This window comes from Heteronotia binoei, chromosome 9 (genome assembly GCF_032191835.1).
Source record: "Heteronotia binoei isolate CCM8104 ecotype False Entrance Well chromosome 9, APGP_CSIRO_Hbin_v1, whole genome shotgun sequence".
Classification (NCBI taxonomy): domain Eukaryota; kingdom Metazoa; phylum Chordata; class Lepidosauria; order Squamata; family Gekkonidae; genus Heteronotia; species Heteronotia binoei.
The window spans coordinates 92164473-92179133 of record NC_083231.1 but is presented as its reverse complement, the minus strand read 5'-3'; the positions used below and the strand labels follow the sequence as shown (position 1 = coordinate 92179133).

Sequence of the window (14661 nt, the reverse complement as noted above, 5' to 3'; positions counted from 1 at the left end):
GCAGTCAGGGCTTTTTTGTAGCAGGAACTCCTTTGTATATTAGGCTACACACCCCTGATGTAGCCAATCCTCCAAGAGCTTACAGGGCTTTTAGTACAGGACCTACTGTAACTCCAGGAGGATTGACTACATCAGGGGTGTATGGCCTAATATGCAAAGGAGTTCCTGCTACAAAAAAAGCCCTGGTGGCAGCCATGCCTAGGACCCAGAGCCCATGCTACCATTACTTGCTCAACACTGCTGCCCTCTCACCCTATGAATGATGAGCCAGCCCAGGGACACTGAGCCTGATTTGGCTAGGCCAAAGGCTAAAGCAGCAGGTGCCATGCAAGAGACTCAGTGGGGTGAAGAGGCCTCATACTGAGCAAGAACTGGCTCATGGTTGGGCAAAGTACTAATGACATACCAAACCCCAGTGCCTCAGTACACTGGGACTTTTCCCATTGGCTCCAATAACCAATCCACCCCAGGGTCCAAGTCATGCCAGGCAGCTACATTTTCTAGTTAATTGTGTAGTGCTTAACAAATCTTTTGCTGTAAATTTTATCTGCACTGAGCCATAAATAGTATTAATTATGCCTTGAGAATAAATAATTCATGTATTATCCATAATATGTTACCCACTCAAGGGAATAAGTTAAAAAAAGAAAAATGAAGGCAGCAATAATTGACTGCTTTGTAAAATAACCACCCCGGAAAAGTACTACTAGTAGTAAGCACTGAGGATTTGTTAACTGTTGCTCAGTTCTAGATCTAGCAGCATAGCAGCTTGAACATGGATATGAAATATTGGAGTCATGACTGTGCAAACTTTCTGTACCAGTATCAGTCGAAGTGGAGATATCATTTTGTATTTTTCCACACATCATTCCTAGCTTCATGTTGAGATCAAGCTGATTCACACGAAACACAGAATTATGCCCTGATATGTGTATCAAATTCAGCCCCAATGCCTCAGTGTTCAACACTGCATTACACACGTACAAATAGAATACCACTTGATCAGGGGTCATTTTGTACAAAAAGATGTGCTGCAGCTCATTAGAACTCATTTGTATAACTCATTTGCATATACCACACTCCCATGATATCACCGGAAGGTGTACTAAATTATATCAGCTCAGCATTTGACCTTAAAATGCTTCCTGAATTATAATTGTCATAATAAAACCTTACTCCCATCATACTTTTTAAATTATTTTCTCCTATGTGGCTACATTGGCATGAGGAAGATTTCCATCTGTCTGCTTTTTATGTTTTGGTTATTTCCCCATTTTTGTGGGGAAAAATATTAAAAAGTTTGTCAAATCTTAAGAGTTCAGCAAAATTCTCACAAGTGGTTTGAACAATGGAGCCTAGAAGCAAGTATGGGGAGGGGGGTAAGAAAGAAAGAACACAATGAAATTTAGAGGTTCCGGAGCTCCGCTCCTGTGAGCTCCTGCCTAAAATGAGGCCTGCACATGATCCACTGCTAAGGCAATTACAGGAATGGTGTTATGCATTCTACAAAGCGTAAAACAAGCCAACAATCCAATCCGATTCGGCACCACCCAGCCGAGCGGCCTATCGGCCGCCTTAGGCTGGGGGCCGCCCATTGCCTCCCCTGCAGGATGGGAGACATTGGTTTGCCCTGGGCTGCTTGGGGGCGGGCAGCTTTAAATAGGCTGGCCTGTCCCCCTGTGGCGCAGTTCAATTACCAGGGCTTGTCGGCCCGCCCGTCATGCAGTGTAGGCACAGGCTGGTCGCCGGTTTCGGGGCCAGGTAGGAATTTTTCGCTTCCACGCAAATTGGCTGGCGTTGGAGTGTTTTCGCCTACCTTACACTGTGGATGGTGTGTTGGCAATTGGCTAGGGCGGTGCTGTTCATAGTTGGTCACTGGTGGTTTTACCGTTGGGAACATGTTCTTTTGGGGGCAATTGGTGAGCTCACATGGCAACGCACCTTTGGGGGTGTAAGGCGTCCCTGGGGGACCTAAGCTGCACGGCTCAAGGTTGGCTCCAGGGAGCCTGGTGATCCAGTCACTAGGGAGTGGTCCACAACCCAGGCTGCACGGCGCGGGTGAGGGTGGAACTCAGTGAACTGGATCTAGTGCCTGGCCGGCCGGTTTTGAGCCGTTGGGTCGGCTTACTCCCGGGCCCCGTGGCTCACCCTGTTTCAGGTTGTGGAGGTGGTCTGTGTTTATGACCCCTGGCTCATCCTGGCCCCATGTTTTCCCATTGCTGTTAATTTAAATAAAGTGGCCCTTTATCCCATAATGTTGTCTGTCTCTTTATTCCAAATGGGGGGGGGGCAATTGACACTTCTGCTGGGCAGTCTTTAGTTTGTTTAAGGAAGCTCTTGTCCAAGCTTCTTTTAAATTAAATTTAGACTGTATAAAATCTTTTACACAAAAGCATAGAACAGCCACCTCCAAAATATTTTGAGACACAAGCTTTTTCCTGGTAGATAGATTTGTCAGCTCTGGTTTAAAGGAAGGCTATGGACTACATTTTATCCCTCAAAGCACACAGAAAGCTAATCAAAACATTGTGGAGAAAAAGGATTCTCACTGGAAGGAATTTATGGCACTCCAATATGTATTTGAGAAGCATGTGTATATAGAAAACAAACTCCTTATTAATCAGCAGAAAAAAATAATTTGCACATGATAAATAACTTGATCAATAATTTGCAGTGTTAATAACTTTTACTGCAGTAAACTTTATTCAAATGATGCTTCAGAAGACCAACATATGAAGTGAAACACCATATAAATTCTTTCTGTAACTTGATCACAAAATGGACACAGTTTCTAGGTGTTGATTTTCTGCTAGTGATGTTCTTCAGAAGGACAGGTTTCTTACCTGTAACTGATGATCTTTGAGTGGTCATCTGTGCAGTCACACATATGGGTTTATCCGCCAGGATCGAGCCCATCTCGGAGAATTCAAAGCAATCCTAAGCGTTATTTTTGGCGCGCCTTTCCCCTAGTCCCGGGGAGGGGGCAGCGACTGCGCATGCCCAGACGAGGGAGAGGCGGCCAACCCACTCAGTTTCTTCCCGCCGCCGGGTAGGTGTATTAGATGCAATGATGTGGAAGTCCAGCAGCGGGGAAGGCTGGGTGGGTATGTGTGACTGCACAGATGACCACTCGAAGATCATCAGTTACAGGTAAGAAACCTGTCCATCTTCATCGTGGTCTCTGTGCAGTCCCACATATGGGTGACTGGCAAGCTACCTTGCAGGAGGTGGGTGCTGGATCTGTAAAGAAGATCTGCAAGTTAGAGTAGATTAAGTAGAATAAATTTGTACTCACAAAGGTCGCAGATGACTTTAGTCAAAGATCGATCTCAGCACAGCCTGCCCAAAGGATGTGTCACGCCGGGCACGAACGTCGAGAGCGTAGTGCGAGGCGAAGGTAGATGGGGACGACCAGACCGCAGCAGCGCAAATGTCCTCCATCGGAACGCCCTTACAGAAGGCTGTTGATGTTGCGACCGCTCTGGTGGAGTGAGCTCGCAAGTGCTCAGGTATGGGCTGCTTAGCCAGTTCATAGCATAAAGATATGGTGGATGTAATCCACTTAGAGAATCTTTGGGTAGAGATTCTAGCACCCTGATTATGGGTAGCATAAGATACAAAAAGTCTATTGTCTTATCGGAACTGTTTAGTTCTGTCAATGTAGAAGGCCAGAGCTCTACGTACGTCTAGGTGATGAAGAGTTCGTTGGGCCGCGTCTGTAGGGTTTTGAAAGAATGCAGGCAGGACGGAAGGTTTCCCTAGATGAAAAGGGGATACCACCTTGGGTAAGAAGGCGGGATCTGGGCGTAGCACCACCTTGTTATGATGGAAAACAGTGTATGGGGGGTCCGCCCTGAAAGCGCAGATGTCGCTGGCTCGTTTGCCAGTAGTAACGGCCACTAGAAGGGCAGTTTTCCACGTCAGAAGGTGTAAAGAGATGGAAACCAAGGGTTCGAATGGTGGCTTCAACTCTCTTGGATGTCGGAGGTACGAAGGCTGGCTTGTCCCAGGCTTCCTTTAAAGTCTCCAGATGGACTGGGAGCATGGGAAAGAATGATCCTGTAGGGAGGTCTGCATGTACCAGGTCATAGACCACGTCAGAGACTCTTGGTACGTCTGTTGTCAGTTTTACGTTAAGAGATGTAGCCATGTTGGATAGCAGGTCCAGGTAGGACTTAGGCCCTTCAGATGGTGAAAGGTCTGCTGGCTTGGCTATGTCTGAGTCCGGAGAGTGGAGGTCCGAAGCTGAGGAATTGGATGATACAGATTGCTCAGCCTCTGAGTCCTCGATGGCATCAACTTCTGGAGTTTTTCTGACTTGCTCTGGTGCAGGAGGCTCGAGTCTGGGAGGCTGCGCCGGATTGATAGGAGAAGGTAGTTTAGGCCTGTGATCACGGTACTGATGGTGATCATGGTGGGGCCTCTGAGGAGACCGGTCTCGGTAGCGAGGGTGGTCGCGTTCGCGGGAGTGATCCCTGTAGTACGGCCTCTCTCGGAATCTGGAGTCTTCACGGGACCGAGAGTGCTCCCGGGTGCGATGTCTGTAGAAGCCGGGAGAAGGTGATCTAGGGTATCTATAGTATCCGGGAGGTGATGGAGATCTAGACCTCGAAGGAGAGTAATAATAATAATGGTCCTTGCGTCTGCTTCGGGATCTATCGTCTCGGAGTCGAGGGGGTTCTCTCGGAGTCGAGGGGTTCCTAGTTAACACAGGAGTGGTGATAGGCTGGAGCGTAGGGAGCTCACGGAAGCGGTCCTCGAGTGGAATCAGACGTTGACTCCTGATCGAAGTCGGAGACTTGGTACCTAGGATTTGGTCTGGCAGTGACTCGTGCACCGATGGAGACCTCGAACTAATGCGTACGATTTCCAGTGGAGTGATGGCTGGAGTCGAGGTGGATTTCGAAGCCGGGGTGGTCCAAGTCGAGGCAGCAGCAGCTGTGACAGGCCGAGGTGTAGGAGGCCGAGGTGTAGGAGACCGAATTGTAACGATGGGTTCGAGAGGAGGTTGAATCGCGGCGACGGGTTCGAGAGCCTTGTAGCCGAGTTTTTGCCTCTTGGGAGACTTCGGATTCGAAGGGTCGCTCGGAGTCGGAATCGACGGGTCCCTCGGGGTCGACTCGGTACGGTGCCGTTTCTTGGCGTTTTTTGTGATGCTTGCCGGATGATTTTTTGTGATGCTTGCCGGATTTGTGCTTGCTGGGAGCCTGCGCCACGGAAGCAACCGTCTGAGTCATTCCCTTTAGAAGCAGGGAAGACGGCGAGGACTGCGAGACTGAAGCTTGCGCCATTACCGGGCGTAGGGACGACTCTAGCAAATGGCTTTTGAGTCTTGCCGCGCGGTTTTTCCTCGCCTGTTTGCCGAATTGGCTACAGTGCACACAAGAATCTGTTCGGTGTGCTTCCCCGAGGCAGAAAAGGCAAAGCGAATGCCCGTCGGTAGATGGTATTTTCGCTGCACAGCGAACACACCGCTTAAAAGTAATTTTTTCTTTTCCCTTCCCTTCCATCCGCCCGGAAAGAGGGGGGGGGGGAGAGAGGAGGTCGAAAATGTAACTTGCTGGATTTCTTTTATATACAGTTGCAATATTTATTAATGTGCATTAATAATTAAGGTTTTATCTGTTTTATCTGTTTTAAATACGGATCCCTTTATATGTTTAACTATTGTAATTTTGTTGGATCTACTATTGGAAGCCGCCCTGAGCCACTTGTGGGAAGGGCGGGATACAAATCTTAAATAAATAAATAAATAAATAAAACGAAGTAAAGAGAAAGATTTATTTTTTTTTTAACGATACCAGAATGAAGAGAGGAGGAATCGGGAACGAAGATCAGAGTGAAAGGACTGCAATGAAGTGGGAGATCAGCAAGATAGATGTTTTCCGGACGGCGGTAAAGAAGAAACTGAGTGGGTTGGCCGCCTCTCCCTTGTCTGGGCATGCGCAGTCGCTGCCCCCTCCCCGGGACGCTTAGGATTGCTTTGAATTCTCCGAGATGGGCTCGATCCTGGCGGATAAACCCATATGTGGGACTGCACAGAGACCACGATGAAGATCTGAATATTTGGGGTCATCAATTACACTGAGGAAGTTAAATTAACCTATAATCTTCCCCACCTAATATGCTAGCTGTCTACGTATAAGACGTTTTTTGCACAGGTGGTTTTAATGAACTCTGCAGTTCTCCCTAACCCTTATTCCTATTCTGATTTACGTGATATATAGTCTCAAGAAGCACAGTACTGTGTGCTGTACTGGCAAGATATCAACATGGTTCACGTGCCTCCATAATGGGTATACACATTGTACAATGTTCTACAAATACAACTGGACTTTTTTTTTTTAATTATTATCTTGCATCTTAGGACCTTGGGTGTGATTTATAGCAACAACTCCAACACAGCCTGCCTTGGTACAAGTAGGATGCTGCTGCTGCCTCAAACCGGGTGAGAGGAATTTTCAGTGGCAGCTAGTAATGTATCTTTGCTCGCAGGATGAAAGTTGTGTTTACATGCTATGCACACCACAGTTTTACTGGAACTGGAATTTCTGATCAGACTCTTTCACAAGATTTCCAGTACAGAGAATCTGGTGGGAAATGCCATTAAACCCTCCAAAAAACATTTTTTGTTCCCAGCTGGCATTTCAAGCCTTGTGGTTTTGAATGACTAGGGCAGGGAGGACTAGACAGTGTAAGTTTATGGACTTCAAAAAGTACTTCAGTATAGGTTTGGCTTGCATTTTATCCCCTTTATTCCAAATGTTCTGCCCATTCTTTCCAAGACACAGATTTCCCCTTGTTGTGGGACGCCCAGCTGCAAAAAGGGAAATGGAAGAGAAGTGGATGATAAAACCAAAACAAACACACAAATCCCCAGGAGATTCCAACAACTGGAAATTTAGAACAATGGTGTTTATAACTGTCAGACTTTGAAAGCAGTACTGTATACAAATGTAGCTGAGGAAAAATGAAAAAGCTTTATTCACCGAATTGTCCAAAGATGTTAATGTCAGTGGACAGATACACCAAAATGTTCTACCATTAAGAACCATAGATTAGCCATAATTGCTTGACAACCGCAATCTGCATGAACAATAGTAGCCTGACATTGTGTATTTACTGCAACTGCTGTCTAAATTATTGGAGCTGTTAAAGATAAGTGTCCTGAGTTCAGTTTCTTTGTTCCCTTTGCCCCTCCCAATTTTATCATGATAGGATATGCTTATGAATCCATCTGCACAAGTTTACCTTCTTGTGGGAAACATTCCATACCCTCTAAAACAGACAAATGTGAATATACATTCCAGGAACAGTAGTATAATACCTAAGAAAAGGTATTACACTAATATTATTTGTCCATTTTGCAGATCAATTTTTTTTTTTTTAAAGATGACATTTCAAATCTTGGTCTATGCCGATCTCAACGTAGGTAAGTAATAGCTACTATAGGCCTGCAGTTTTAGGATCTGCAGAGTCAAATGCAGACGTCCAACCACAAAATGACAGCTTCCCAAGTTTCATTGCATCTCCCTCTTTCTCTCCTTTATGTTGCCTGCTTGCCTAGCATTGTTTGTCTTTGATGTGTTCAATCTCCATTGTCTTTCATCTGCCCGCTCCCCTCAGTATCAGCGGTCATCCACATTCACATGTAAGGGGAACCTACGCAGGAGCAGATGGCAACGGACTGATTAAATGGTGCCATTGATTGTCAATGTTGATATACCAACTGATGTTATTGTTTTATGTTATTGTGTTTTAATAAAGTATTGCATTATTTTTAATTACTGGATTATGTTATTTATTGTATTGTAACCTACCCTGAGCCTGCTGGCAGAGGAGGGAGGGCTAGAAGTTAAACAAGAAGTAGGAGGTGGCTGCTTACCTCTGATTACAAACTAAAAGCTAAGCACCTGCCATACCACTGTACATAGTTGACAGGCCACATTTGACTTCTTGGTGAAAAAGATCTATAGTAGCATAAGAATGGTGAAAGCAAGGAAGAAGTTCTCCCAAAGAACAGCATTCATTTCATCATCCTTCCAATTTCTCCACTAGACTTATTCAATTAACTAACGTCAATTAACTAACTTCCTTTCCATAATTTGCCCAAGGAAGACATTTTTTAAAAAAACCCCTCAATGAAAAAGGAAGGATTTGCAAATCAAAGCAGAACAAAGACCAGAATCCACTTATTGCTTAGAAATAAATAAACAAAATTTAATTTCAATTTCTAATTTATAGTAAACTTGGAGGTTTTATTGTCCTATACAACATCTATTTATTTAATATACATGCTTTTAATAAAAGCTTAAAGCAGTACTTTTCAAAAGCATTATTACATTTCTTCCACCCACCTTATATAATTTCCCATTCTTGCTCTTAACAATAAGGACTTTCCTTCACATACAGCACCTCTCAACCAGAAACAAATTACTTGCAGCCTACATACAAGGTTGATTCCACCCACCATAGAATGACAGAATTAAACTAGCTCGAAGGAGTTTAAAGTCCAAACCTCTAAATAGAGTCTGAATACACAAGAAAATCTACAACTTTCTTCCAAAGTGTGCTTCACTAGTCAGTTGTTCAACTGGAGGTTTTTGTTTTTTTCTTAAATAAAATCATAAACCTCAGCTATCTTCTAGCCTAATGTTCAGATTTTTTTTTGCTTGTTCCAGTATCAACAATTTAAAAATTACAAGAATGCTTTTCATTCACCTATTAACTCTCCTTATTTCTAGAAGCCTTACATTTGTATTTATGATTAGCCTTCTTTAAATGTCAAGTTGGCAAAGGATATCAAATCAGGAAGGAAAACCACACACACAAAATGAAGATTATAATGCTAAATGGCTTGAGACAGTTAAATGACTTTGCAGTGCTGCAAAGTGAAAATATCACAAGTGGAAAATATAACACAATGGGACGATTCAGCATGAAACCATGACTTATTTTAATTGCAGTCAATTTGTGAAACCAGATACATCTCACAGAGCATAATTCAGGTTTGGCTTGACAAATCCAGGTTTCAGCTTTTCTGTCCTTCCCTTTGAACACCTGGCTGCTATCCCAGCCTGTATTGCAACATCAGCTAAAGAGTGAAGCTTCATTGTATCACCAAGTCACTCTAGTGGTGATGTTGAGGGTGGGGAAGCCACTGATTTATACTTGCTTAGCTTCCTAACTTTTCAGACTAGCCACTTTCCTTCAGTTGTCACACTAAATTGTAAGAAAACCACACATGCACAATCTTACCTAACCTTCCAAAGACACCACCCACTCTCACTGGCAACTTTATTCCACACTGTGCCGCTAGAACTCACCTTGTAGTACATTGGTGATGGTAAAGCAAGTCTGAGGAACAGAGCCTTTCATGAGTGACAGGAGGCAGCACTTCACCACCTGCATCTATGCCACTGCCACCTGCTTCGGCCTCTGTAGCCCATCTGACACTCCAGTGGCAAAGGCAGATCAGGTCAGAGATGAAATCCATGGGAAACAGGTAACACACATTCCCTACACCTATGCTACCAATGTCCACCTTGGCTCCAGAATGGGTTACAGAGTTGCTGCCTTTGGAGCATGTGTGATTAACATGAATTGCACAGGACAACAAATCTTGGGTGGTAGAATGACAAGTTCACTGTCTCCGGGACAGTGAACACCAGCATTAGGGGTGTGCATTAGCAAAATTATCTGTATTGGGAGGGGCACAATTATTATTTTTGTTAAACGTCTATTGTTATCATTCCAGAAACAAGTTCAGGAAATATCAAAACAATACTCCAAATCAAAAGTATAATCATGCACTTCCTGATACAGAATTAAAATGCATTTTTAAGATGAACATTTCTGTAAGATGTGATGAAAGGCAAGAACAGCTTCAGTTCTGAGCAGTTGTTGCCAGAAAATATCTGAAGCACAGACAGCAGGAGCAGCATCGTGTGGAGTTACCATTCATATGTAACATGAAAACATAGCTAAGAGTAACTGTGCTTAACACATCAACCAGATCTTGGTTTAAGGCATCTAACTGTGATTACTGAATAAAGTTTGAGTCCACTGGTACCTTTAAGGCCAAAAAGATACAGGATGATCCCCATGATTTCACAATATGTTTGAAACCATGTTGTATCTGTACTTCCCTGCTAGAAAGAACAAATATGACCATGAGTACCTTTTTCATTTTTGCATGAGAACTGGACTCAAAGATACCAAGGTATCACAGGAAATCACAATTGATTTATGAGGCAGTCATCTGATGCTTGCAAAAACCACATAATTGCATTTTGACTATATTATCAAAAGAATGATATGCAAGATTTCTGTCGTATGTGGTATAAATATGGGGATGGTTCCTTTCCATTTTTCTGTTGGTGTGAGAGGAGGGGGCCCTTCTGACACTTCAAAATGCATATGCCAGGAATTATAAAATCCACAACAACATAAAGCCGTGCAGGACTGTGCTGCACTAAGGAAAGGGATTGGTTGATACTGAGCAAATAAGATGGTAGGATCCAAGCCATGATATCTAATTTTTGTCGAAACAAAAATGTTTGGAACACACTGAGCAAACGAAAAGAAACTGTACACGTTTAACTAATGCAAAAAACACACTCAGATTAAGGGTTTTAAAATAAAATAAAACTACTATTTCTGGAGTCAATCAGGACAAGAACAAGGAAAGTTCATATAAGACTCTTGGTTGTCATGATAGTAGATGGGGTTTACAGGACTGCCCACAATCAACATAGTTAATTCACTGCAACAGAAACAGCAGCAGAAGGGTTTCTACAGAAAATTTACCACAATGCCTAATCAAGTCCATGGGAATTTTCCATCAGTATGTGTCTCTATATCACAACTATACAGCTTTATGATGGGTCTTAGGATATCATGTAACACTAAGAATGATTCTGAAATCAAACATTTGAACAAAAGAAATCATGGGACCTACTTGTAAGTAAAGACTATGTACATCTTGAGTTATATCTCAAAGTCCTATTTTCAATGGCAGTTGAAGATTTTCTCCCCTGCACTAGGGAGACTTCCTTCTCTATATACTATTTGGTATCACAATTATTTTATTCCAGAAGACCTTCTGTAGTTAAATCTGTCCCCACTGATTCTAACCTTACAATGGTTGCTAGCCGCTTTAACTGTTTTGTATGGATTTTAACATTGTAAACTACCTTGAATATTTGTTTTTTAAACAGAAAGGCAGGATAAATATTTATATAAATAAATATGAACACCTGTTCTGCCCTGCTTACCATACTCCCTTCTTCCCACTCCCTATATTGTCTTTATGTTGGCTTTTCAGTCTGCAATTTTTTGGAAGTTGGGTCCCTTCTATAAAGCACTATGTACTCTGAACATGCTAAATAATTTTCCAATCATTATTAACATAATCTTCGCGTTTCCAAAAACCAGGGTCAAGCTATAGCGAGACTCACCACATTCATTTCTTGATTACCTAGGAATTATTTTATTTATTGCATTGATATCCTTGTTTTCTTTCATCATGGAATTCAAGATGCCACACATATGGTTCCCAGGAGATCTCCCATCCCAGGCACTAATCAGGCTGACTTAGACCTGCTTGGTTTCAGCCAATTTGCACTATCATCCGTTTTAACATCATACCTTGGGAATGATTAGAGCAGATTATGGCGGCTGCCTGAACATTAATCTTGTTCCCAAGACACAGGGACATTCCTTGAAGGATACAGCCAGTGGGGGAGTGGGTGTTATTCCAGATCCATTCCCTGAAATGATTTTTTCCCCTTACAAATAAAAGTCCTTATGTTTGCAGACAGCAAGAAATAAAAGCAGTTAGTATTCTATCAAATTGCTCAGTAGGAACCAAATCTTCTCCTAACTAAGGAAAGAAGACTGCTTGGCACTTATATTTTTAAAGAGAGCAATCCTGACTAGATCTACTCAGAAACCTTAATTCTATGCAATGAAGCTTACTCTCAGGAAAGATTTTTAGGATTGTACTTAGTCTTATGCAACTGTTTATAAGAATTATTTCATAAATTAAATAAATGTAAAGACACATACAACTGATATTTAGATTTACATCTGTCTACATTGCATGTCATTAGGTTGCCAAATTTAAAGTTTCTTTGAGCCTGAAAATCAAATTATTGAAGTTTATAATAACACTGCCCAAGTATCATTCTGATTATTAATGCCAATTACCTTTTTAAACCCCTTACTTCAGGGGCTCCCCAAATTATATGGCCCTTTTGGTAGCACCGTTGGAATTCTGATACAGGGTGGTGGACACAACCTCAAAAACGACTGCCACAGGAGGTAGCACCACCCACAAAATGGCAGGAAGTGAGGTCTTGCATTACTCGGGGAGTAACTCTTCAGTATTTCAGGCAGAAGCTGTTTAATAGGATACCTTTTAAAAGGAACAAATTGTTTACTTTGGGGGGGGCATATTCACAGCTTACCTTCGGTCACATAGGGAAGATCCTTGTCTTGTGGTGACAGGTACTGCCAAAGCAACCTTTTCATAAAAACATGTACAGCTAATCAGAAGCCCAGCAGAGCAAAAGCCCCCTCCTGCCCCATCCACTTTCTACAAACACTTGTCAGGCACTAGGAAAGGAGTTGATGGGCACCACGGCACTGTGTTGGGAACCTCTGTTCTACTTGCTTTAGCCATTCAAGCAACAGAAACAAATTTATAACAGTATTTACATACTGGCTTTCTTCCATTTTCAGGGCTCTCAGCAGCTTGCAAAGTACTAAAACAGGCACAGCATAGAAACAACAGAACAAAACCCCAAGCAATTCAAGAATGTCACCAGTCAGATGCAAAATTCAACATTTGTCAAAGCCCTTTCAATCAACACTGCTTTGCAGAGTCTTCAGACATATATGTGATATTTCCATTTTCTGGATAGGTTTACCTTCAAATTTCACCTTGCAGACTGCTCTTTTGTGCATCATTGTGAAAACGCATGAATTATTATAATCATCCTCACTATCGGATTCTTGCATCTTATGGAACTGGAGGCCATAGAAGCTTAGGTCACAGTGAATGTGCTAAATGTAAAGTGCCATAGGATTTTGCTGGTTTTGCTGCAGGGAAACTAAAATGGCTCTTTCTGAATTTAATAGAGTTGATCTTTTCTTCAATCAAGACTCTCCTCCAGTGATATTAATATTCAAAGGAAGCTGAACATAAAAGAATCAAATTTTGGATTATGATTAGCTAGGCCATTTGGAACATGAATAACTGTAGCCCAATTCTTGGGAACAATTTATTGCATAAACTGGCTAATCTATTAGGACTTAATCCCACACAATGATGCTGTAAATGTATTATTGATTGTTGTATGCTTCTTCTTGGACCTTTTGGGATTTTTGCAATGTTGTCATTGGTTCATTATACACTATGTATCATTGCAAGAATTTGTGTGTGATTTGGTCTGTTTGGGAGAGTTTCTGTTTTTTCCCTAGTAAATGCCTTAGGAAAAGAAAAGATCTGTAAACGTCTCTAGCTGTAAATCCAGTAACCAAAGAGCCCTAAAATTTAACAAATGTAACACTTTAATCATTTAATGTTAATTATATCAAGTTTAGACAAACTACACAGGAAGGAAGAAACCCACTTTCACCTAACTTATCTCATTTGATTTCTGTAGGGAATCTACCTCGTGTACTATGTATTTTACTATGGAACACTGTCATACATTTACTCAAGCCATGCTAAAGAAAAACAATGCTCACAGCAAATTAACTCTACGTTCAAACTTACTTCAATACTGAAGTACCCTCTGTCAACATAGTCGCCTAGAAAAAGGTACCGTGTGTTGGCAGGAGAGCCTCCCACTTCAAAGAGCTTCATCAAATCAAAGAATTGTCCATGAATGTCCCCACAAACTGAAAGAGAGAAAGGGGTGAAAGAAGCCATTTGTTACATCCATTCCACAAAGAACTATATTTGTTATGTAATTACCTACTAACATTTACACTTACCATTGGACTCTGTAATATAGCTTCCTATACAAAGAAGAGCCTTCTAATGTGGTAGGGCTCATGAGTCACCTAACTCAGAAGCGTGTAGCTAGCAACAGCTTCCCAAGATCTCATGGTGAGGCTACTGCTTTTGAGTGTTAAACTGTTTAGCAACTAGCTGGGATGGATCGACTTATGTCTGATCTATAGTTAGACTTGAGACAAATAAAAATGTTTGAGACTCCATAATTGTTGTCCCTTATGAGCATGGTTATTTTTCTGTCCCATGATGATTCCTGGTCTAACAGACCTTCCAAGGTTTGTTCTGCTTCTATAACTTTCCAGACTTGCTTGACTAGAGATGATAAGAAAAAAGCATGTTCATCGTGTCAATAATGTCTCCATTATACCAATTACCTCAGAAATTATTATCTGGCAGTATCAGGCAATATCAGCAAATTACCCTCTCTAACCACCAGAAGCCATTTTTCGCTCAACAACAACAGACAGAAAGAGTTAGAGCAAGCTGATCAGAGGACTATGACAGAGCACTCACATCTGTAACTTTGCAGTCTTGCTATATTGATAGTTTGGGGCTGAGTCTAGCAAGATAGTGGTGAAAGACACTGATTCTGCATCTCTCAGGGGAAAATGGTATTAATTAGTGTGAGGGGTTGT

At 42.2% G+C, this 14661-nt stretch overlaps 1 protein-coding gene across 5 annotated transcripts in view; it reads right to left on the bottom strand.

Moving 5' to 3' along the window:
• The window catches only part of PPP3CA (protein phosphatase 3 catalytic subunit alpha), a 255343-nt gene that overhangs the window by 85712 nt on the left and 154970 nt on the right, over nucleotides 1-14661 (bottom strand). For all 5 annotated transcript variants that reach the window (XM_060246995.1, XM_060246998.1, XM_060246996.1 and 2 more), the window contains exon 3: nucleotides 13784-13908. In XM_060246995.1, the coding sequence (XP_060102978.1) occupies nucleotides 13784-13908 (125 nt within the window). The remainder of the gene's footprint in view (nucleotides 1-13783; nucleotides 13909-14661) is intronic.